Source organism: Ursus americanus, chromosome 16 (assembly GCF_024610735.1).
Source record: "Ursus americanus isolate L20-20 chromosome 16, mUrsAme1.1.p, whole genome shotgun sequence".
Classification (NCBI taxonomy): Eukaryota; Metazoa; Chordata; class Mammalia; order Carnivora; family Ursidae; genus Ursus; species Ursus americanus.
In genome coordinates, this window is record NC_142142.1 from 37768712 (window position 1) to 37792356 (window position 23645).

At 45.0% G+C, this 23645-nt stretch overlaps 1 protein-coding gene across 6 annotated transcripts in view; it reads right to left on the bottom strand.

The window, feature by feature from the left end:
- The window catches only part of NTM (neurotrimin), a 929604-nt gene that overhangs the window by 150045 nt on the left and 755914 nt on the right, over positions 1 to 23645 (bottom strand). For all 6 annotated transcript variants that reach the window (XM_087868273.1, XM_087868272.1, XM_087868271.1 and 3 more), the window contains one exon: positions 22618 to 22850. In XM_087868273.1, coding sequence (XP_087724399.1) covers positions 22618 to 22850 — 233 coding nt within the window. The remainder of the gene's footprint in view (positions 1 to 22617; positions 22851 to 23645) is intronic.

Here is a 23645-nt window from a genome sequence, read left to right on the forward strand (position 1 = left end):
CCAGACTGACACAAATTTTGTCTGTGCAAATCTCAAAGTTTAGAGATCTGAAATCCTAGGTGTCAAATAACTGCTGTGATGAACCCATATCCAGCTCTAGAGTACCCTGGAAGAGATTTCTACCACAGACTGATGGATAACGAGGTCTTATTTAGCATGAGCTGGGAAAGGAGGGTTGACTCATTCATTGCAAAACTGACATTTTAGGTCTAGCAAATGGCATTCAGAACCTCAGTGATTCAAAAAGCCTAAAGAAACTAGGTCATGCTCTCCATAATACATTACATGGAACTTTGGCCGAAGTGCTCTCTGCTTAATTCTGATGACGATATAAGGAGAAATGCTACACGACTGTGTCAAGATTACACAAGCAGGAGAGGGTAGCAAAAGACAAGGAAAACTTGGGCCATAAAGGGCTTTAGGTGAAAATTTTCAACACTGAGAGTAATTGATATATCTACTAAATAGCTCAGGGGCTGCTACTGGAGCAGCTGTAATAATAATTTTATTTATAAAGTTCTTGCTTCTCCCAATATGCTCAGGGCACTATACAATAGCACTAAATAAATTAAATTAAAGCATGAAATATTATGAAAATACAATGAAATCAACATTGCTGAGGAAACAAGAAAACCCCCAAAAATAGAAGAAAAAAAGACTCTTCTCTGCAAGAAGTAGCAGTTAGTGAGAGGATGATTTTGAGTAAGCCAAACAAGGGCTCAGCTTCCTGGGGAGGGGGTGGAGCCACCATGGGCATTCTATCAGCAGATAAGGGTTCAAACCCCATCTTCCACTTGTAAGTGTTATGGTCTCTAGTAAGATGTTGAGTCCTTAAGCTTAGCCTTGGTTTCCTCATTCACAAGATGTAAATATCATATTCTTATCTACCTTCTATGGTGGTGGGATTTAAACGAGATTTTATAAACTCTAAGCCTGGTACCCATCATCTAGTGAGAACTCAATAAATGCTTTCTATTACTTTTGCTGTGACCACTGGACAGAGGACACAGAGTGGAGGACTGAGGCTATACACAGGGAAATCAGGTAAAATGGGATAAAAGCCTGAACCAAGGCAGTGACATTAAGATGGAGAGATGTGAATAAGGGACATCTACAGGATCTGATGACTGACTTAATGAGAAGTGCCACTGGGCGGAAAACAAAGAATCAAAGATAACCTCTAGCTCTCTCTCCTGGGCAACAGGAAAATAGTTTCTCCATTTTTCAAGATTGCTAATACAGAAGCAAGAGGTATTTGGGGTGGCAAGAACGGTGGGATAAGATGATTCGTTTAATTTTGAACGTATTGTGGAACTTTCAAGAGGAGAAGCCAACAGGCTCTTACAGAGATATAGCTTTGCTGGTATTGGATATAAGGGTGTGACTGTCATTAGTGAAACCTCTGTAGTTGAAGTCAGGCTTGGGCAGGTCATTGGAGATGATGTAGCCCAAGGAGAAAAACAAGGGTAAGGAGTGGAGACCAACAGGTCATGGGAAGCTGATTATTAAAACAGCCATAGGGGAAAGGTCTAGCCAGGTAAGGGAAGACTTGGGAAGAATACTATTACATCAGCTATGGGAAATGATCTTTAGAATAAACTCCATTCTAGCATGGCTTCCTTGTTGGATAGAATTGAAACATAAGAACTAGGAAGATCGGTAGGGGAAGAAAGGGGTAAAGAAAGGGGGGGTAATCAGAAGGGGGAATGAAGCATGAGAGACTATGGACTCTGAGAAACAAACTGAGGGCTTCAGAGGGGAGAGGGGTGGGGGAATGGGATAGACCGGTGATGGGTAGTAAGGAGGGCACGTATTGCATGGTGCACTGGGTGTTATACGCAACTAATGAATCATCAAACTTTACATCAGAAACCAGGGATGTACTGTATGGTGACTAACATAATATAATAAAAAAAAACATTAAAAAAAGTCTAATACATAAAAAAAAAATTGAAAAAAATATGGAAAAAAAACCATGCCTCCTGAAGTAATAATTCCATAGAGGAAAAGGTCTAGTTAGCCTATAGGGTACCTGTTGACTCTTTCCCCCTTCATCATCATTATAAATGTCTTTACTTCTATTCTGGTGATGAGACTGAGAAGAACCTGGGGAGGCGGAACACTATCCCCATTTGTGATAACACGTTATAGGGGCAAGAACCACATTTGAATGCCTGGCCCACTGCAGCCAACCCAGTGGCTGGACATGACATCGGTAAACACTCAGTGAGGGTCCACAGGTGATGCCAACGTGCCCAAGATACATTTTAAAAACACATGTTATCTTCAATGGGTTTAGAACCTAAAAGCATTCTTGACTTATATACTACTTTATTTTTAAAATTTAAAGTTGCTATTCCTGCTAACTACCTTGAGGATGTCTTGTGAGACTAGTGTTTAATGAATGGTCCTTTCCATACAGTAAAAAAGTAACATATGCTGGGTGGGATTATGAAACTTTATGTGCTATCATCTCCCCACATGACATCACAGCAACTCCTCAAGGTAAGCTTTATTATTGTGCTCATTTTGCAGATGAGACAAACCCAAAACACAGATAACTGAAGCCCAAGCTTACACAGTGACTATTCTAGCCCAGTTCTGTCTCTGTCCAAAATCTTACCCACCATGTTGTTTTATTGTGCTCTTTCACGCACACAAGGAAAGATTTGTCCTTCATCAGGGGCAGGGGAAAGAGCCCTGGATGAGAACCAGGAGAACTGGGATGGGTCCTCACAACTGCCCTTAAGCAGTGGTGTGACCTTGGACAAGTCAGTTAACCTCTTAAGCTTCATGTTTTCCCATCTGTGGTATCAGAACAATGGTTCTCAACATGGGTGAACAATACAAGCACCCAGGGAGTTTAAAAAAAAAAAAAATCTTGCCACGACCTTACTCTCAATAAATTGAATTGGAATCTCTGTGGGGGAAACTTCAACATTGCTCCTGTTTAACAATACCCCAAGTAACTGTAATGTTCAAGAGTTGAGAATCACTGGCTAGATGGCCTTCAAAGTGGCTTCTGGCTCTGAAATGATCTGAACCCATGGCCCAAGCTTCTGGAGACCACGCCTACTTGGGAGCCAACCTCTGAGTCAGATTAACTTGAGTTTGCTCATAAAGGGAAGCACACTGCCTGGGGGTGGGCTATGCGGAGTCAGACTGCCTGATTTCAGATTCTGGCTCTGCCACGTAGTAACGTCTGGTCTTGCCCAGGTTAGCAGGTTACCCTTTCATCTCTAAAGTAAGGGCAATAATAGCATCTGGTATGTGGGGTTGTGTTGAACGTTAAATAATATTCATAAAGTGCTTAATCTGATTCCTGGCTGCTACATAATAGGGTTTCAATAAGGTGTAGCTATAAATATTGTTATTCTTGCACATGAAAACCTGCCAGCTACTGTTTTCCTATAGTTGCCTCTAACCATCCTATGAGATGAGAAGCTGTGTTTATAATCTTCTACGACCAGAACAGAGTCACTGTGCCCCAATAAAGTACTCCAGCCTGGAGCAGAAGAGGCCTCTGAGCATAGCAGAGGCCAGAGAAGACCCCTGTGACTCAGTAAATTTTTGTACTGTGACCACCGTACCACTGCAGGAAATCCCCTTTTCCTGATGCTGTGGCCTTTGGCCTGTAGCTGGTAACAGGCAGTGCTTCTCTGCAGAGAAGGGTTCCAGGTTGCTGGTGGAGTGGCCAGGACATTTCTTTTCTTTTCTTTTTAAAGATTTTATTTATTTATTTGAGAAACAGAGAGTGAGAGTGTGGGGGAGAGAGACAGGGAGAGAGAATCTGAAGTGGACTCTGCACTGAGCACAGAGCCCGATGTGGGGCTCGATCCCACAACTGGGAGATGGTGACCTGAGCCGAAAACAAGAGTCTGATGCTTAACCGACTTGGATTGTCCCTGTCAGTCCTGTTTCTGATGACTGGTGCCTTCACAACTTGTTCTTCAGATCAAGTACAGAGTTACATGGCATAAGGCATCAGGCCTTCTGGAACTGTCCCTCTTCTAGAGCCACCCCAGCAGTCCCCAGTCTTGGGTGGAAACGTTTTCCTCTATGGTCTTCACATTGCTCTGGATACATATTGTAAGTCCATTCCATCCACAATCAGCTGTAAGTTCCTTTGGGCTCAGAAACAGATGGAACCCTCCCCACACAAACACACAAACACACAATCACATACACCAGTACACATGGCATCAGGAACAGAGCACACAGACAACATGCTTGAGTCTCAACAAAGAAATCTTAAATATACCATCTTCCATCTCAGCACTGTGCAGGGAGAGAATTTCAACTAAGTTTGGATAGGAATTCCCCAGGGGAAATGATGTAACCCGAGTAGAACAGCATCTCAATTTCAAGATACGCTTATTAAAGGAAATGAGAAATAAACACATAAAAAGGCTCATTTGATTATCTTAGCCGCTTCATAATGGCAATGCGAGCTCTTAGTGCTGTTGGCAAAACCACGGATGCCGTGTCAAGGGGTAACGGCCCTCATGGACAGGTGGGACCCTGAGACTGCAGGGCTGAGAGGAGCCAGCAGGCTGGGGAGCATGGAGCTGTGACCTGGAAAGAAAGGGAACAGTGGGTGCCAAAGTGTAAGGGAGCCAAAAAAGAGGAGAAAGAAGAAAGGTATAGAGTTTGGAAGATGTAGGTGAGGGAAAGAAGAGTCCAGCAAATATTAGGACAAAGAGCACCTGAGCAAAAGGGCACAGTCCTGAGAACAAAAGTTCAAAACGAAGAACGGTGCTGGTGACAACGGAGAGAGGAGTGGGTCAAATAAGAGAATGGAGAGAGAAGTAAAACAGGTCAAAAGTGAAAAGAAATGAAAAAAATTTAAAAGAACACACAACAGGCTGAAGACAACAAAAAGTACATGTGGTAATGAAAAAGAAGTTGCTGGCAAGATCAAATGAAAGACGGCCTCCAAGAGACAGATGGAAAATGGCAAAGAGGAGAGAATCACCTATGGCCAAAGGGGAAGCTATGTCAACACTAACTCTACCGATCTGGATAGGTGCTCCCTGAAGCCAAGCTGGAGGCTCCAGCCACAACTGAAACCCTGCTCAAGGTTAAAATACAGGCTAAAAGATTGGTTTTGAAATTGCCTCCTGTTAACTCCCGGCAGCTCTGGGTAGGCATGAGTAAGGAATGATCTAGATAAGGGTAATGAACCATGAAGGGCCTTTTTGCCTTTGCTTTGCTCCCAGATACACTCTTTTCAAAACTGACATCCAGTGAGCAAGCCTCCTGAATAGGGTCTGCTCTCTCCTAATTTGGGCCCATTTTCCATTTTTTTTATAATAATTTTTTATTATGTTAGTCACCATACAGTACATCCCTAGTTTTTGATGTAATGTTCGATGATTCATTAGTTGCGTATAACACGCAGTGCACCATGCAATACGTGCCCTGCTTACTACCCATCAGCGGCCTATCCCAATTCCCCACCCCCTCCCCTCTGAAGCCCTCGGTTTGTTTCTCAGAGTCCATAGTCTCTCATGGTTCATTCCCCCTTCTGATTAACCCCCCTTCATTCTTCCCTTCCTTCTCCTACTGATCTTCCTACTTCTTATGTTCCATAAATGAGTGAAACCATATGATAATTGTCTTTCTCTGCTTGACTTATTTCACTTAGCATAATCTCCATTAAGAAAAATCCCACTCTTGCGATCTGGTTCCTGCCCACCTCTTGGGTCTTACCTTAGATCCCTCCGTCCCCTCCTCTAATGGTCTGCCTGTGGGATGCTTTCAGCTTCTCTGAATGGCCCATGTTCGCATTCACCTCCCGGCCGTTGTATATGCTGTTCCCTGTCTAGAACAGTTGACCTTCCCCACTTTACCTAACTAATCCTATTCAGCTCTCAACTAATGCAAAGTTTCCTTTTGGAAGTCTCCTGTAGTTCTCATTCTTAGGAGCCTCTCTAAGGGACTGCCCCAGCCATGGTTCTTGCCCCTACTCTCTGCCTATATTACAATGACCTATTTACTTCTTGAATAGCAATAGAAGAACTATTACTTCTCTTGTCACCCACTAGAATATTATTTCTTTGGAAACAAGTATCTGGTATTTGTGCTCTACCCTCAGAGTTCAGCATGATATGTGGCTCATAGTAGGAACTCAATGGATCTTTGGATAGTGAATGAATGAAGGAGGAAAGAGTTTATGGGATCAATGTTTCTTACTTTATCCAGGCTCTGAGCTGAAAGGTGAGGCAAGAGTTTCTGTGTGTTCAGTGGGAGAGACAGCACTGACTCTATTTCAGCTTACCTTCTCTTGCCAGGCCAGTGGGCTTCCCGCTCTTTTGGGCTATACTTGCCTAACTTTCCCAGTATCATGCAAGCGCCTATAGGGTTACACTTAGTCTAAGTCTGAGGAAGAATTTTAGCTTGAAAAACTCACTTGTCATCTGTATTAGCCAGGGTTCTCCAGAGGAACAGAGTTAATAGGATATATATATATAAATTATAGGAACTGTCTCATGCAATTATGGAGGGTGAGGAGTGCTGTGATCTGCTGTCTGCAAGCTGGAGAAGAGAACAGCCAGTAGTGTAATCCAGTCCTTGACTGAAGGCCTGAGAAGCAAGAGTGCCAACGTCTGAGGGCAGGAGATAGATGCGCTGGCTCAAGTAAAGAGCAAATTTGCCCTTCCTCTGGCTTTTTGTTACAGTCAGGCCTTCAAGGGATTGGAAGATGTGCATCTGCCTTTGTGAGGGCGACCTGCTTTACTCAGTCTACTGATTCAAATTCTGATCTCTTCTGGAAACACCCTCACAGACACACCCAGAAATGATGTCTTCCGGACTATCTGGGCATCCCTTTGCCCAGTTGAGTTGACACATAAAATTAACAATGACAAGCCTATCCCTAGCTAAACTGGCACCCATATCATTTCCTTAAATTATACCTAATCTCCAAATGAAGACAATAACAAGGTTATAATCCATTTAACATTATACATTCTCCTGCATACAACTGAGAGTGTACTAAACCCTTCCCTAGAAGAGGAGGTAAAGGCCTTGAGCGATGTTTGCTCTTCTCCTAATATCCTGTAACTTAAACACTATGATGTAAAATTCACAAGAAGTCAATACATCTTATGTTACATGATGAGGGAATAAGAGAGGAAAGAAAACAACGATGTTTGCTTAATATACGTACACATAACACAAAAGTACTCCTAACAAAACAGAGAGAAGCTACTGGAACCTCAAGACAGAGTCCTTGTGTCTGTAACTGGCCATGTGCTTACAGCTGCTATTTATAACTACCTCTTCTACTAACTACTCCACATTCCCTGTGTCATCAGCCAGCATCTCAGCTCATCAGAGTTCTTTACCTGGCAGGGTAACCATACCTTTATTCTTTTTTTTTTTTTAAAAGATTTTATTTATTCATTTGACAGACAGACAGCCAGAGAGGGAACACAAGCAGGGGGAGTGGGAGAGGAAGAAGCAGGCTCATAGTGGAGGAGCCTGATGTGGGGCTCGATCCCATAACACTGGGATCACGCCCTGAGCCGAAGGCAGACGCTTAACGACTGAGCCACCCAGGTGCCCCCACACCTTTATTCTTGAAAGGTCTGGGCTCTGCCCTCTCTTAGTCGTGCCTAGATTGGGTTGTTGGTTTTCCCTTAGCTTAGTCACAGAGCATGGTGATACGAAGAGATGCCCTAAGGGATCTCCTGGATTCTCAACATACTCTTCCTACCTCCATTTTGAATTTCGCTTGGTAGTCAGGATCAATGCCTAGAGTCAATACCTAACTCTCCTCCTCCTCGCGTGTTGATTCAGAGGCATGAGGAGCCCAGAGTGGACAGGGGGTGGTCTCAACTTCCGGTTCAATGGAATCATTGTTGTGTCTCCTATTGGAAGCATTCCTCCCTTTGGAACCAAGGTTTCTAGACCAGCGGATCATGAAGTTGAAGGAACTGGTGGCAAACATTTTGCTGGTGGGTCACTAGGGGTGATAGTAAGCAGTGCTACTGCCATTTCCACCACTTCATTCTTGGTCCCGCGGAGCGTGGCTATGGGAAAAATAGCCATCTGAGCTCCAGAAGAAGGCTGAACACGACTTGACTGAGCACTGAGTGCTCAGTCTGAGTACTGAAAAGACTGAATGTTGCCTAAAGAGAGAAAAGGGAGGGCTGCAGATGTCTTAGGATATAGCCATGCAGGATGACGATCTAATAGCTCTTTAGAAACATTTATTTATTTATTTATTTATTTATTTATTTATTTATTTATTTATTTATTTATTTAAAGTAGGCTCCACGCCCAGCATGGAGCTCAATGTGGGACTCAAACTCACAGCCCTGAGATCAAGACCTGAGCTGACATCAAGAGTCAGGCGCTTAATGGGTTGAGCCACCCAGGTGCCCCTAGAAACTATTTTAAAACAGAGTAGGGAAATATGGGGTAAGACTGTACTGACCCACTTAGGTGAATGGCTCTTCTTTCTGTCTCTGTTTCTTATTTTTCATTTGAACAACAATACAGCAACAAGGTCAGGGAGATGAAAGGCACACTGTAACTAGAAGCGTGGAACAAGCCCACTCACCTGATTTGACACAATTCCTACTAACAAGCATTCGCATAATTCAGGACACTTTATCAAAAAAATGTTCTCAATCTGACATTCAGTTGCCTCTGGCTCTTGGCTCTGCTGTGCCCTGACCTGTAACTCACAAACCCAGCTACACAGGGCTCTCTGATTCAGATCCAGTTGGACTGGGGAGAGTCAACTTCTTCTTATTACTTTTTTCCTAGAAAGTTCCTCACGAGCTTCTGAGACAGACATCAGGGTGGGCTGACAGGCAGTTTTTGGTATCATATTTTTGTGTTCTCTGAACCTGCCATTCTATTCCCAAATATCTTTTCCTGTTTAAAAGGCCCTCTCGGTGCTTGATTCTCTCCTATCTTGTCTTATTTTAAGCTTTACCCCTCTGTCATGGGCTGCTGTAAATCTTACCTCCTCTTTGCTGATCTGGTTTCGTTTCAACAAGCTGAAAGCCATATTCTCAGAATTCCAAACTGAAACAAAACATGGCACGATCTTTTTTTCCCTTATTTGTAAATATGGAAACCCAGAGCTTTAACAAATATGAAAACATTAAGTTCCCTTCACTTTCAAACTCAACAAACCACACACTGAGAAGAATACACATTTCTGGAATAGGACCATCCAGAAAACTGAGCCCAGTCCACTCCGACTATGTGTACACACCCATCCAGCTTCCACCAGCTGCTCTAAAGTGCTATTTGTCTAGCTGCTTAAGAAAAGAGGGAATCTTTCCAGGTCAGGGACACAGGATAACATGGTATAAACCATGTTCTCATTCTCTACCAGTGCCCCTGCCTCAAAACTCCCCCTCTGATCCATTCCCCATTCTGATGCCAAAAGTCTTTCTAAAATAGAACTCATGTAATTTCCTTGCTTCAAACTTTCCTGTGACTCCCCATCCCCTCCACAGTGAACTCTGACCTTCATGGGTTGGCAGAGAGTTGATCCTCTCCCCAGAGGGACAGTTGGGGCTACTTGCCCACAACTCATGCTTTCTCTCCAGCCTGCTATATAGCATAACCCACACTGAGGTCTCTCGACTCCTTGCCTGTGTGTGTTATTCCTTCCATCTGGAGCATGCGCCTCCTCTTTACCTTGGTAAAAAAAGCGACCCTATTAAACTTAGCTTCATGTCACCTGGTCTGAAAGCAATTTTGATAGAAGTAACAGAAAAGTTCACACTTTCACACTCAAGCAAAAAAAACACAATAAATGCTGGGGAAAATAATAATAATAATAGATCCCCAATGTTCATAGCAGCATTGTCCACAATAGCTAAATCGTGGAAGGAACCGAGATGCCCTTCAACAGATGACTGGATTAAGAAGTTGTGATCCATATATACAATGGAATATTACTCAGCTATCAGAACGAACGAGTTCTCAACACTTGCTGCAACATGGACGGCACTGGAGGAGATAATGCTAAGTGAAATAAGTCAAGCAGAGAAAGACAATTATCATATGGTTTCTCTCATCTATGGAACATAAGAACTAGGAAGATCGGTAGGGGAAGAAAGGGATAAAGAAAGGGGGGGTAATCAGAAGGGGGAATGAAGCATGAGAGACTATGGACTATGAGAAACAAACTGAGAGCCTCAGAGGGGAGGGGGGTGGGGGATTGGGATAGACTGGTGATGGGTAGTAAGGAGGGCACCGGGTAGTAAGCATGGTGCACTGGGTGTTATACGCAAGTAATGAATCATCGAACTTTAAATCAGAAACCAGGGATGTACTGTATGGTGACTAACATAATATAATAAAAAAACATTAAAATAAAAAAAATAATAATAGATCAAGTTCACTTAATGGAAAGCCCTGGTTTTCAATTTTTCACCCATATATGTATTCTACAGATATTCACTGAGTGTCTACTACGTGCCAAACCCTGTTCTAGGCACTTGGATACAACAGTGAACAAGGCAGGCCAAGTCCCTATCCTCGTGGAGCTTGTGCTCTCTTGGGGTGAAACAGACCACAACTCATAAACATGTAAATATATGCAATGCAATAGGTGATCTGTGTCATGAAGGAAGACATACCAGAAAGGTTCTAGGGAGTAACTAGGGGAGCTGGCGAGCTCTGTGTCATACAGCTGGTCAGAGAGGCCCTTCCTGTATGGTGACCTTTGGGAGGAGAGCACCAAGGGACACCTGGCATGGGGTGCCAGCATAGGGAGCTATAAGCCCAGAGATGGGTGCCCTCTTGGGGATTCTAGGAACATCAAGGAGACAAGTTAACAAAGAGAGAGTATCAGGAGGGAAGGCCAGAGAGATGCCAAAGGCTACACACTGTAGGACCTTTCAGGCCACAACAAGGTCTTTGGATTCTACCGTAAGTTGCCAGCAACTGGGGGGACAGATCAAAGGAATGACAGAACCTGTAAAGATGCCAGCAGGGCCATGCTTCCTCTGGATGCTTTAGAGGAGAACCTGTTCTTCACCTCTCCAAGCTTCTGATGGTTGCTGACATTCCTTGGCTCATAGCCACATCCCTCCAATTTTCCAGGCCAGTGACTGACTCCCTCTGGCCCATCTTCACATTGCTTTCTCCTCTGTGTGTGTATCAAATCTCCCTTTTCTTCCCCCTTAGAAGTATACGGGTGGCTATATTTAGGACCTACCTGGCTAATCCAGGATAATCGCCCCATCTCAAATGCTTCACTTCCTCAAAGCTGCAAAGATGCCATCATCTAAGGTGACATTTACAATTCCAAGGATTAGGATCTAATGTATTTGAGTGGCTGTATTCAGCCTACCATAGCCAGTCCCTACACACAATGAATCGTTTTTGCTTAATGATTTAAAAAAAAAAAAGAAGCTTTACATATTCACTTATTATTCAACCTATAGCCCATGGGCCCCTACTAAATTCCAGATATTGGGGACAGAGTGCAAAAGCAGATGGGTCCTTGCTCTCAGTCTACTGGCAAACAGACATAACCAAGTGATCACAAAAACAAATGTCAAATTATAACTGTGCCGAGAGACACAAGAATGGCGCGGCTCTGAATGCTGGGGGAGGGGAGGAACTAATACAAGACAGGCAGGTCTGAGAAAGCATCCCTAAGGAAGTGACGTTCAAGCTCATGCTTGAAGGATGAACAGGATTCACTGAGTGAAAAGAGAAAGAGAATGTAAGACAGAGGAGAGGGAATACAGAAAAAGCCCATGACCCCTTGACCCCATGAACAGAAAGAACAAGATGAGTGAAATAAAACCAAATGAGCAGGGGGAGGCAGGAGCACAGTGCAAACCAGGAGTGGAGAGGACACTCATCACAGGGCTCTGCAGGCCTTGATCGGGAACTGGCTCTCTTAGGTTAAGTCCTTGAGGTTCCATCAGATTCAGATCTGAGAAGATCACTCTGGCTGTGAGTGGAGAAAGGGTGAGTGATCAAGAGAGTGGCTGTGTGCAGACTAGCTATTTTATTTTCATTCTAATAGCCAGGATCTGAAACACTAGACCATCCATTTCCAAAGTCCTCTCTTTGTGTGGCCTTCCCACACCCATACCTTTCTCCCAACCTTGGGAAGTCTCCCGGCTCTCAGTCCTAGGATTCTGGTGAATGGCTCTGTCCCAGCAGCCCCCCTTTCAAACTCTAATTGCTGCCCTCACCCCCATATATATCCTGATGGGAGGAACTGGTCTCCTTCATATTTGTATCTATCTCAACCTGTATTTCATTACCTCACACATGGTGGTCTACACATGTACAAAAGGGAAGAAAGAAAACCAAAATGGCTGATCTGCCTTTCTCAGGGGTGGAAGAAAGGACTTGGCCAGCTTGGATCCTTAAGTGTGGGGCAGCATTAGCACGACAGCCCCTCTCTGAAGTCTGGTTTCGGAGCACTCTAAGACGACCATAAAATGAGTCCAGTTGGAATTCTGAGGCCAAAGGGGATGATGTCTGGAGAGAGGAGGAACATCACCATGCCAGAAGGTCAGAAAACCAGAGGCGCCTGGGTGGCACAGCGGTTAAGCGTCTGCCTTCGGCTCGGGGCGTGATCCCGGCATTGTGGGATTGAGCCCCACATCAGGCTCCTCCGCTGGGAGCCTGCTTCTTCCTCTCCCACTCCCCCTGCTTGTGTTCCCTGTCTCGCTGGCTGTCTCTATCTCTGTCGAATAAAAAAATAAATAAATAAATAAAGGTCAGAAAACCAGGAGAAGTAGAGTTCAAAGGAAGGGCCCAGAATGGAGAAAAGGGATACAATCCAGACAGGTTCTTGGGAATGAGGACCCACACCAGCAACAGAACATGGGGGTATCGCTGGAACAGAGGAGTGGTCTGTTTAAAGGAGTCAAAACAAAACGAATGGACAGGAGAGCCTGGCAACATTTACTATTGATAAATAGTTACAAAAATGAAGGATTTTAATATGTAATGGTGTTTGGCCTCCTTTTATTTGGTGCCTTTCTCCAAATTGGATTATGTGATATATCAAAACATTCTTATAAAGTGCATCTAATCTGAAATAGATTAAAGAAGTAGGTCATTCTTCCGGGTACTTATTGTCAACACTCGGACTGGAATCCAGGACTCCTAAATCCTGAAACTTCCTTCTTCCTACTAAGCTATTCAATCCCCAACAGAGCCAACACCGGGTTCATTGTGCAGACTCCCAATTAATCACAGTAGAAAGCACTATTTGCCAAGTGAAAATCCTCTATTTTGAATTCTTAATCCCCCCACCAGCTGAGTTTACCACAAAGACATGAATATATAATTGAGACATAAAGAAAACATGCCACCAAATTAAACTGTCCTAATTTTAAATCAATAAATTCTTTCTCAAATAACGTGAAATGAAGATCTCTCAAAAGAAAAACATTGTGCTCTGGCAACTGCGGGAGCATTTCACCACTGAGCCTACTTCCAGCAGAAGCCAATTAGGTTTCTACCAGCATTAGACACTAATTTACCATCATGATGTTCAACAGGAATAGAAAGAAGTCTTATGATATATGCCAAATGGTGACACCTTAGAGCCTAAATTAGGCTGTAGACATCTGAAAACTCTGAGACTCCTTCATTTGCATATGGTGGGCTCACGGGTACCAGTGAGAAGGGGCTGCTGGCAACGGGCCAGTCTCCCAGTTTCTAAGGGTAGGGGCCCCTTCCCGCTCACTGTGATCCTTCCTGGCATCCTCTCTCTCTCTCTGGTACAATCGCCACAATGGCAGATTAATGAGCCCCTGGGTCCTGTACTCTATTTGGTTGTGTATAAGGAAATGCAGCTTAACTTTACTATGGAAAAAGAATCATTAGTGTGACTGCAATGGTTATAAATCATACATTTTAGGGTTTTAAAAACTGGCCTGGTGGAAGAAGAGTGTTTGGCAATCTTCCCCTTTGTATCTTTACCATGCAAGGAGCATAGAACCAGTTGGGTTTGGATATATTCTTTCCCTCCAATACTTCCCTCTTCCTACCAAGGTTTATTAACCCCGGTGCTTGTTATTTTCTATACTACTGATAGACTTCTAGATATTTGTCCTTTGCCAGAACAACCTAATGGAACTTTCTTTGAGGAAGAGAAGTGATGTTCTCATAAACATCAAGGAAAACCAAGCCCGTTTTGAAAACCTGCAGGACTCCAAGACCTACCACTCCTCATTGTGCTCCTTCCCAAGGCACACAGGCCACCTATTACCTATGTGCAGACTATCTTTCTGGCCATACACTCGGTGACTTCACCAGAGGAACCCAGTCTTGTGACCACCTTAGTGTCGTCACTCTCCCTCCAACGTATCGTCCATCCTCAGAATGCCAAGCTTTGCACCTGTCACTGCTGCTGGAATGCCTTCTCTCCAGACCTAAAAATTCCTATTCACTGTTGAGGGGGTTGGCAAAATGCAGCCATACAGTTTTGCCTAGACTTACAGATAAATTTAATTGCTCCCTTTCAGTGTAGTAATAGCAGTTATATATAGAAGCCTCCTAACCCCTGTTACTCTATAAGAGAGCTATTTGTAAGTATATGAATGCCTTCTGCTAGACGGGGCAGGAACTCCCTCTGAATCTTTGTGTCCCCAGTGTCTGACTTCAAAATACTGTTCGATGGAATTGAAAGATCTCCATTGAGATTTCTCAATCCGACAACAGATGGACTGAGAGACACAATCACCAACTTCTCCCCATGCCCTAAAAAGCTAGGTATTTCAATTTTAGAAAAAAAAAAAAAAAACAGAAGAATTATCAGAGGCTTTTTGGGGTACCTGGGTGGCTCGGTCGGTTAAGCATCTGCCTTTGGCTCAGGTCATGATCCGAGGGTCCTGGGATCAAGCCCCACATGGATCTCCCTGCTCAGCGGGATGCCTGCTTCTCCTTCTCCTCCCCACTCGTGGCTCCTGCTTTCTCTTGCTATCTGTCTCCCTCTCTCTCAAATAAATAAATTATATCTAAAAAAAAAAGATTAAACAAAGAATTATCAGAGGCTTTTTAAGTCTTTTGAGTACCTAAGGGTCCTCTAGCCAAAGTCATGGTTTTCAGATCAATAGCACTGGTCTTGCTAACACTTTAGACACAACCTACAGGGGAGGCCGACTGAAACCTCTAGGGATGTTGTAAGAGGGCTTTTGTAAACACATTCTGGGATTAGTCAGATCCATACCAGTGGGTCTTGAGGCCATAAAGAGACATCGTGCCATCCTTAATTAAGACTATCTGTTTCAAGTTCTGCTCGGATACACTACAGGGAGCTTCTGCTATGGGAATAAGAATCTACAGGAATGTATCTTGGAAAGGCAACTCATTCAGGATCTGATGTTTGCCCTTCCCCCCAAATAAAAGGACAGCAGGTCTTATTTGGAGGCCGCAGGGGTCTGCAAGACCCAGGAGGAGTCAGAGCTACTATGCTATTCCAATCAGAGGCAGCTCAGACTCCCTGGGGAAAACCAGCTCAGGGACAAGAATTCTGTGGGAGCTTAAAGACCCTCCTTTGGGAGCCCTAACTGCTAACCTGGAGGAATGTTGCCTGGCTCCTGTAAGTGTTTTCGGTGAAGCAACAGGGCGGGTCACCTGAGCTTTCTGCTTCCTTAGAGCCATAAGTGGTAGGAAGGGCTTGGCCAGGGCCAACCTGTTGTTATTTACTGTTGTGACCAGGAAACACGGGAGGCAGAGGTCAAGTCTTCCAAACTTGCTTCTGAAACATGAGGGACCCTCTGAGCCACCCCAGAAGGCCCAGAAAATGCCATTATGAAACCACTGTGACTTTCATTACAGCAATTTTCTCAGATTCCTTTAGTCTAAGAGACTCTTCAGGCCCTCCATTGTCAGGAACTACACAGAGAAATTTAAAAACTCACCAGCTAGAACTGAAATGCTTCATTTGCATGCTGTCTAAATTCTGTAAATCAATTTCAGGTAAAATGCCCTACTTCCTTGTCATTCTCCAGGGGGCTTTGAGGATCACTCTAATTTTGTAGTGGGATTTAATTTCCCGACTTTTTGAAAGTTCTGTCGAATTCAGATGCACAGTCTTGCGATCACACTGAATGCGTGCGTTCATCTATTTCTTGAGCGGGGCAGGGAGAGGAAAGATAATTTGGAAAGCAGTTTGGGACGGCAAATGTGACCTACTGTCACACAGGCTATGGAAACCCGAAGCACACAGATGTACTCAGAAGGTGACTTCTGTTGATTTAGAACCCGATGGTGACGGTTCCCTCTACTACGGGCTCAGCAAGCTGTAGCTTGAATGGAAATGAGTTGGCACAAAGGTCTTCTTAACGCTACGGGGGACTTGCAATGCTAGGAGGGCATGTGGCTTTCTAGGTGATGTGGCTGCAAAGACAGAAATCTTTGCTCTCAATGTACGGATTAGAGCACATTATTCCTTTTGATATGTTGTGCTTCAAATTTCCTTTTGTACAGGTTCAGAGGGGAGGGGGGGCCATGGGGCGTAGGTGTCCAGAAATTAAAATTATTGTTCCTATTCCCTTAATCATAATAATGAGTTTAGTATGACAAGGTCAATTAATTATTCAGGATTGGAAAGCAACACGATTATACAGATCAGGGGGGTAAGAGGAGAGGGCTCGGAACACGAAGACAATAAAACATAAATGAAGGGCTGGTACCGCCAAAGCTCCATTGTTTGCAAGTCACCTGCCTCCGTGCTGACGATCTCCCTGGCCTAGGCCTTTTCTCTCTGGAATTCCTCTAACACAGGGAATGACAGCGACATCCTGGGTTCATTCTCTCATTCCTGCCCCATTCCAGAGGCTTTAGCGTCTCCTCCCTTTCGTGAGCTTGGGAGCTGTTTGACTCCAAAAGACAGGTAATTAAGTATCAAACAATAGCAGGGATTTTCAGATTAATTCTGCTTAGGAAGAAACTGGAAAACTCATTTACACCAAACAAAAGGGAGGGGGTGATTAGATACTCCAATGACAAAAGAGAGACCTCGATAGAGCCTGGAAAACCCGATAGAGACCAAAAATCTCTGTTAATTATTATTATTTCTATTATTACTGCTATTACACTAATATGGCTATCTTATGAGCACTGTATGCTAACATTCGCTATCATGCAAATGTGTCTCTGAGTGAGATTAAAGCCGCTCAGGGATAGCACGCCAGCCTCTGCACCTGGATGAGAGGGACCTTCGCTAATGTTTTACAGACCACAGGGAAGCTGTGCTCTACTGTTATACAAGGGAGCTTGCAAGACCATGAGGGCTTTGAGAGGGCTTCCACGTTGCCCTTAGCAAACAGTTCAGTCCCACCTTATTCACTCTGAGCTCTCCACGAGACATTCTCTTCCAAAGAGCTATGGAGACAGAGGTATAGCCATTTTAGATACCCCGAGAAGCAGCAGGATCAAGAGAGGAAAAGGGTTAAAATATGCAGCTGGACTCCCGAAGAAGCCCCTTATTAATTACACTCACAAAGCAGAACGCCCTAAGGTCAAAGGGATGGAAATCATTAGACCCACATTTCAATAAATCTAAAATGGATCTCCCTCACGCTGGCCTAAAAGATTGTGTTCTGGCTGCCTAAGTGGGCGTGAAAATACATGGGTGGTATTTCTTACTTTTCACAAACTCCTTTTGAATGGAGTATTCAAGGTATCTAAAAATTAAGAAGTCCGAGGGTCCGAAGTGCTTCATGACACTGCCACACGAAGCATTAGTGCATAAGGCTTTAGATGAGTTAGTCTCAACATGTTCCAGAACGCTCAGGTAAAATCTCAGTGCCCTGGTGCACTCCCTCCCCCGCCCCCGCCCCCGCCCCCACCAGTAACCAACCCCCAAATTCTATTTTCCTCCAGATACATCTTCAGACTCTGGCCTTTCTTCTCTGCCTTAGCTAACAGAAGAACTCAGTCCTCCATCTTTGTAATAATCCTCTCTTGTCTTTAACAGACGCCTGTCTTTTCTTATTTGTCTTGTCTCCAAAATTCCATTCTCTTTTCCATACCACACCTGACCTCTTACATTCATGAAACCCACTCTTGCTTTTACATGGACTGGCCTGTAATGATAGTCACCTACCGCATTGCCCAAAAGAACTCTCTAAGACGAGAGAATATTCTCCTGGCTAATAGAATAGCCACTGGTCATACATGGCTACAGAAGCACGTGAAATGTAGCTAGTGCGGCTGAAGGAGTAAATTTTAAATTTTATTTGGTTTTAGCTCATTTAATTTTCAATGGCCATTGTGGCGAGTAGGTACCTAGTTCAGTTCTCCTGTCGCCTCCCCCTCCCCCCCCACCAGCCCCTGCTGCCTTTTCCCTCTTCCTCTTCCCACACCGCCTCCAGAGCCACTCTCTTCATCAAAGCTGTCCCTTACTCCTGGCTCATCTAGAAGACTTGCTCCACGGGATCACCTGGGCTCAGTTCCTGCAGCCGTGAGATCGCACGTCCCTCCATGTTGACCCCGGACAATGCAAATCAGAAGAACTGTCACCTTCTCCTGGCAGGCTGGTCTAACATTCCCAGACACGGAGACTGAGATCTCTGTGACCTGCCACTCACCCTTACTCCACCTGGTGCTCCCCACGGCTCCACTGACTAGCTGGTCCTCCAACCCCTCCACTACCCACAGCAGGGACCCTGCAGCCCAGGCCAGACCAACCCAGTCCACATTCCAGCCACTTCACCAGCCCTGCCAGGACCTTCAGAAACCTTCCCCGCCCCCATCAGCCTGGGGAAGATTTAGGAGAATTTAGGTAGCCCCAGAGCTACCTTTTAAAGAAAAAACACACCTAGAACTTGCCACCAGTGAAAGGCTGTCCTGAGGATTGGAAGGACCAGAGATGCTGGAAGCCCTGGAAAGCATGAACCAAGGAAAGTCCCCTCGCCCTTCACCTCTGTGCCTGAGCTAAGGGACAGGCCATGCTCAGGAGCACTGCCACGCAAAAAGACCAGCCCGATTGCTGTACAAGTCATTTCTGAATTCTATTAAAATGTATAATCAGAGAACATGCAGGTAAGGGCACCCTCACTGCAGGTGTTTCCAGGGGCATCTGGAGTAGGTGGGTGCCCTAGAAGGATTCAGCCAACAGTAGCTATACTTCCAGAAAATGAATTCTTGGGTATGACTTGGACAAACGATATAGAAGCCGTTTCCACACGAATGGGAACTAACTCTTCGAGGGCAGCTTCCCGTTGATCTCCGTGAGCTAAGCAGTTGGCCAAAGTACGAGCAGCGGAGTTGTCAGTGCTTATTCCCCCATGAAGGAATGAAGCACTAAGAAGTGCATCACAAAGGGCCGAAGGTCTGATTCTCTGGCAGATGCAAAGGTGGCATCCCAGCCGCCAGCAAGAACTAAGCACACTCAATCACAACCATGGAGAAGATCCAGAACAAAGCCCTAGTGGGGACAAAGGGTGCTTTGATAACAAGAGGAAAGACATAATCTCTCCTTTAAGCGGCTCACATGATACCATGTAAGTGTGATTACCTTCCTTCTGCGTGGGGTTATTTGTATGTGAAGCTGACTACATATGTATAAATACATATACTCGGGGCGGACTGTCGGTTAGTTCTTCCTGCTACTACCGGTGTGTGTGTGTGTGTGTGTGTGTGTGTGTGTGTGTGCGCGCGCCTGCACGTGTGAGTATATGTCTGTGAGTGTTTAATGACTGTAATACCATTTTGAAAACTTAATATGTCTGACTTTCATTCCAGCAGCGCTGTATTCAGAGTTGAATAGCAACTTCAACAAAATCCAGACAGTCAGCTCCTGCTAGGGGAATTAGGGTTTATGTTCAGTACAATAAATGATCCCAAGATAAATATATTTCTTTTTTTTTTTAAATGCTGGATGGTGATGTATCCTCTTTCCAATACAGAAATGGGGGAGTCTGGCTCTATTTAGTTTGTCTGATTGCTTTTAAGAGGGGGGACAGGTCGGCTCTGAAAAACTATGGTCCACTATTCATTAAAGTGTCAATAATGCTCAGCCCAGGCATATCGACAGCGGATTAGCTTGGGCTGAGTCTGTGTACAAGACCAGTGCCTTTTTTAACCTAGCTTGTTTCCAGATCAATACACCCATCAGCATTCGAAAATTAGCCCAAGATGAGATTCCAATACTTGAGGTGGTGTGTCATGCTAAGAGGCCACCCAGCCAAGTCACAGATGTAAACACCTAGCTGGGGATTAGACATTTTCCATTAGCTTGGACATGAGTGAAGATTGATGTAGACCCCCTCGCCTCGCCCCCCCCACGTCTCTACCCCCACATGCACTCCACTTCCCCTCTTGCAGCCTGTATAACGCCTCTGCACTATAATTCCAGCCATTTGCTTCCATAAGCATTTATTCAATGTGCACTTTGGATCAGGCACTCTCCTGGGTACTTAGTAGGGCAGGGATGCGTGGGTATATAGGTGTGTGTGTTGAGAGGGGAGGGCTTAAGAAAAAAAAATGACAAAAGCATGGTCCTTATTTTCAGGGAGGTTTCAGCATTTTTCACTATTCTTTCCATATTCTGGTTCCAGAAAGGCTCTGCTTCCTAAAGCGCATATCTGTACTAGTGCGCATTTGCTAACTTCTCCTTGGCGGTGCAGGGTAGCCTGCTCCCAACAGTAAGCGTGTGCAGGTGGGGGCGTGAAGGGAGCATGGGGGGCGGCTTCAGAAGCACCCCCTGGGAAAGATGACAGATGGTGTCCCTGGAGCAGTCGCCAGACCTCCTCATCAGATGTGATCCTTAAACTTTTCAGTCAACTATCCACCATAAAAAATGTATTTTGATTGATTGACTGATTGATTGATTGATATTTTTTATTTTTTTAAGTAGGCCCCATGCCTAGTGTGGAGCCCAGTGTGGGGCCTGAACTCAAGACGCTGAGATCAAGACCTGAGCTGAGATCGAAAGTCGGACGCTTAACTGACTGAGCCACCCAGCCCCCCCCCCCGAAACTGTGTTTTGCATCAAAAACTTACACACCCTGAAACAAAAGTCTTATGGAAGGATACTTAGTCTGCTGTTTGTGATACCTTCTATGCAATTCCATCCTCTTTAAACAATGCTAGTTGCAGCCAGCAGTTTGAAAAATACTCATTTATAGAAACAATTAATAGAAAAAGCCATCATAATTTCTTTTTAGCATGAGAAAAAGAAATAAGAACCACATGGTATGGCCAAGCTCTGGCCCAGCACGAGGGGTGCAGACGTCCCTGCGGCCCCTGTTCAGAGCGAGGGCCACAGTGCCCTTGCTGTGGTATGTCTCATCCCCGCTCACCTTGCCTCACCTTTCCCGGCACATGTCCACAACCCAGGACGTGTATTCTCCTCCCTTCTCACAGTTCAGGTTCCCTTAATTCCACCAGCAACGTCACGCTCTTCCTTCTCCAGCCTCTTTCCTGCCCTTGTTTCTCTAGCCAAGCACCTAACAATCCCTTCCCCTTTCCTTGGGCGACCTGACGAGGAGGGGTGGCCAAAAGAGCCTCCGCTTAAGGGGCTTCTTGCCCTGGATGCCGTTCAGCTGCATGAAGGGAACCGGGAACTAGTCTGGGAAAGACGCCCCAGCAGAGGAGCCAGGCTCCACTACTCCAGGCTGAAGCTTCTGACATGAAAAAATGAGGTATTTGGCCCACTGCAAAAGAATTTTAAAAAGCTAAAAAGTAGTATCAGTATTAAAAAAAAATATTGATGGCTAACACTTACCCAACCCTGTAGCTGCCAGGCCCACTTCTAAGGGTCAGGTAAAATTCAGCAAGCTCAGCACAACAGTGACTCCGTTTTACAGAAGGAAACCCCAAAGCCCAGTCAGAAACTTGATCCACATCTCACACCCCATAAGCAGCCAAGTCTGGTTCTTGGCTCTTTCTCCCTAATTAGGAACTGTCCGCCATGGTAAAGTATTGTATGAATGTCCTGGGGCCAGTTTCGCTTCGCCAGGAACAGGTGAGCACCAGCCCCAGGGCCTGAGAAACACAGAGAGGTCGAAATCAAGGGAGAGGCAAAACCAAAACCAATACACAGGCCTCAAAAGCTGGGGGTGAGGGGTGCAGAAAGAGGGGGCAGGAACTTGGGGTGCCACCAAACACGGAGAATCAGAGGCAGGTTATTAAAAGGGAGAAGTGGCACCAGAAACCCAGGGCTGGGAGATGAGAGACACGAGCAGGCTGGAGACAGTGGGGGTGGCTGTGAAGGGCGTGTCCCAGGTGGGCGTTTCGAGCATCTGTGATGGGCTCTGTTTCTTTGAAGGCTGTGGGAGGGTATAGCGCGTGTGTGGTGAGTGCCAGAAGAGCTAAAACACGGGTCTTAAAATAAAGCAAGCTTAGAACTGGATGGAACCTAAAAAAAAAACTTAAGAGGAGAAAAAAGCCAAGGAAAGCAATAATTAGAAGATAATTTTCTGAGAAAATATATTATTGGAACAAAAGCAAAAAAAATAAAAATCCTAGTCCTATTCAACGGGAAAACTTATTTCAAAATTCAGCTTCTAATGGCAAAATGACAATTAGTTGTCCTGTTGTCCTGGCTGGATGGAACAAACAGAACTCATCTGTGCTGAGGATCATAGAAAAAGTGTTTGACAGGGGCTCTCCCAGCCACCCACCCAGACCGCTGCACCAAGCCCCGCCTACCTTGCACAATGAGGTGGACCCTCGAGGTCTTTGGGTGGTTGTCCGTCTGCACAGAGCAGGTGTACGGGCCCTCGTCATACACATCCACGTTCTGGATCTCGATGCTGTACTGGGTTTGAGTGTTGCTCAGGAGGACCACGCGTGGGTCCAGGCACCACTTATCATTCCCAGCGTAGAGGATGGTGCTGCGGTTTAGCCAGGCCACCCGGGTGACCCGGTTGTCAATTGTGCACCTGGGGGGAAAACCAGATGGGTAAGTCCAGGGACCAGAGAGGAAGTGGGGGCCATCAGGTCTTCTTGGCAGTGCTAGGACGACTTGTCACCATGCTCTGTCTTCACCCCCTCCCCGCCCCCCAGCTACCCTCAGTATACACATATACATGTCCTGTTTGGTTTGTCATGAGTGGCACTTTCTGGAACTGAGCAGCAGAGGTCTTGTGGGATTACGGCCTCAGAACACTGGCTATCTGAGACTTCTGGGTCCTGAGTAGTTCGGTGCTTCTAAAACCACCTGAGCAAAGGACTACTTCCGTGGTCACAACTGTTCAATACTTATAACTGGAGGCATCTTCCATACCCAGAACGGCTAGACCCTCGGAGCACCATCAGCTCTCCCTTTGCACAACGATTCCCACGCTGTAGGTATTTGGGAAGTACTAAGTCATCCGGTACTTCTATCAACCCTATGAGCAGGTTCTGTGGGGAAAACGAACGGAAGAACAAAGGAACTAAATATCTCTCCCAAGCCACACAGATAATATGTGCTAGATCACAGAGACCCAGATTTTAACTACTAAACATTATCTCAGAATAGCGAATTCTAACAGAAGGCTTCTGAAGTCAAAACTAAATATGGACCACCACCATCGCTATTTATCTTCATTATACCCAGGGGCAGAAATGTTCAATTACTGAGAGACTAAAGGCATTTTCCAAAATCTCAAAACTGTTTGCACATGTAAAAATAGATTTTGTCTTTTTTATTTTTGCATCTGGAGTCCCCAAATTGTGGAAGCTCCCTTCTCTTT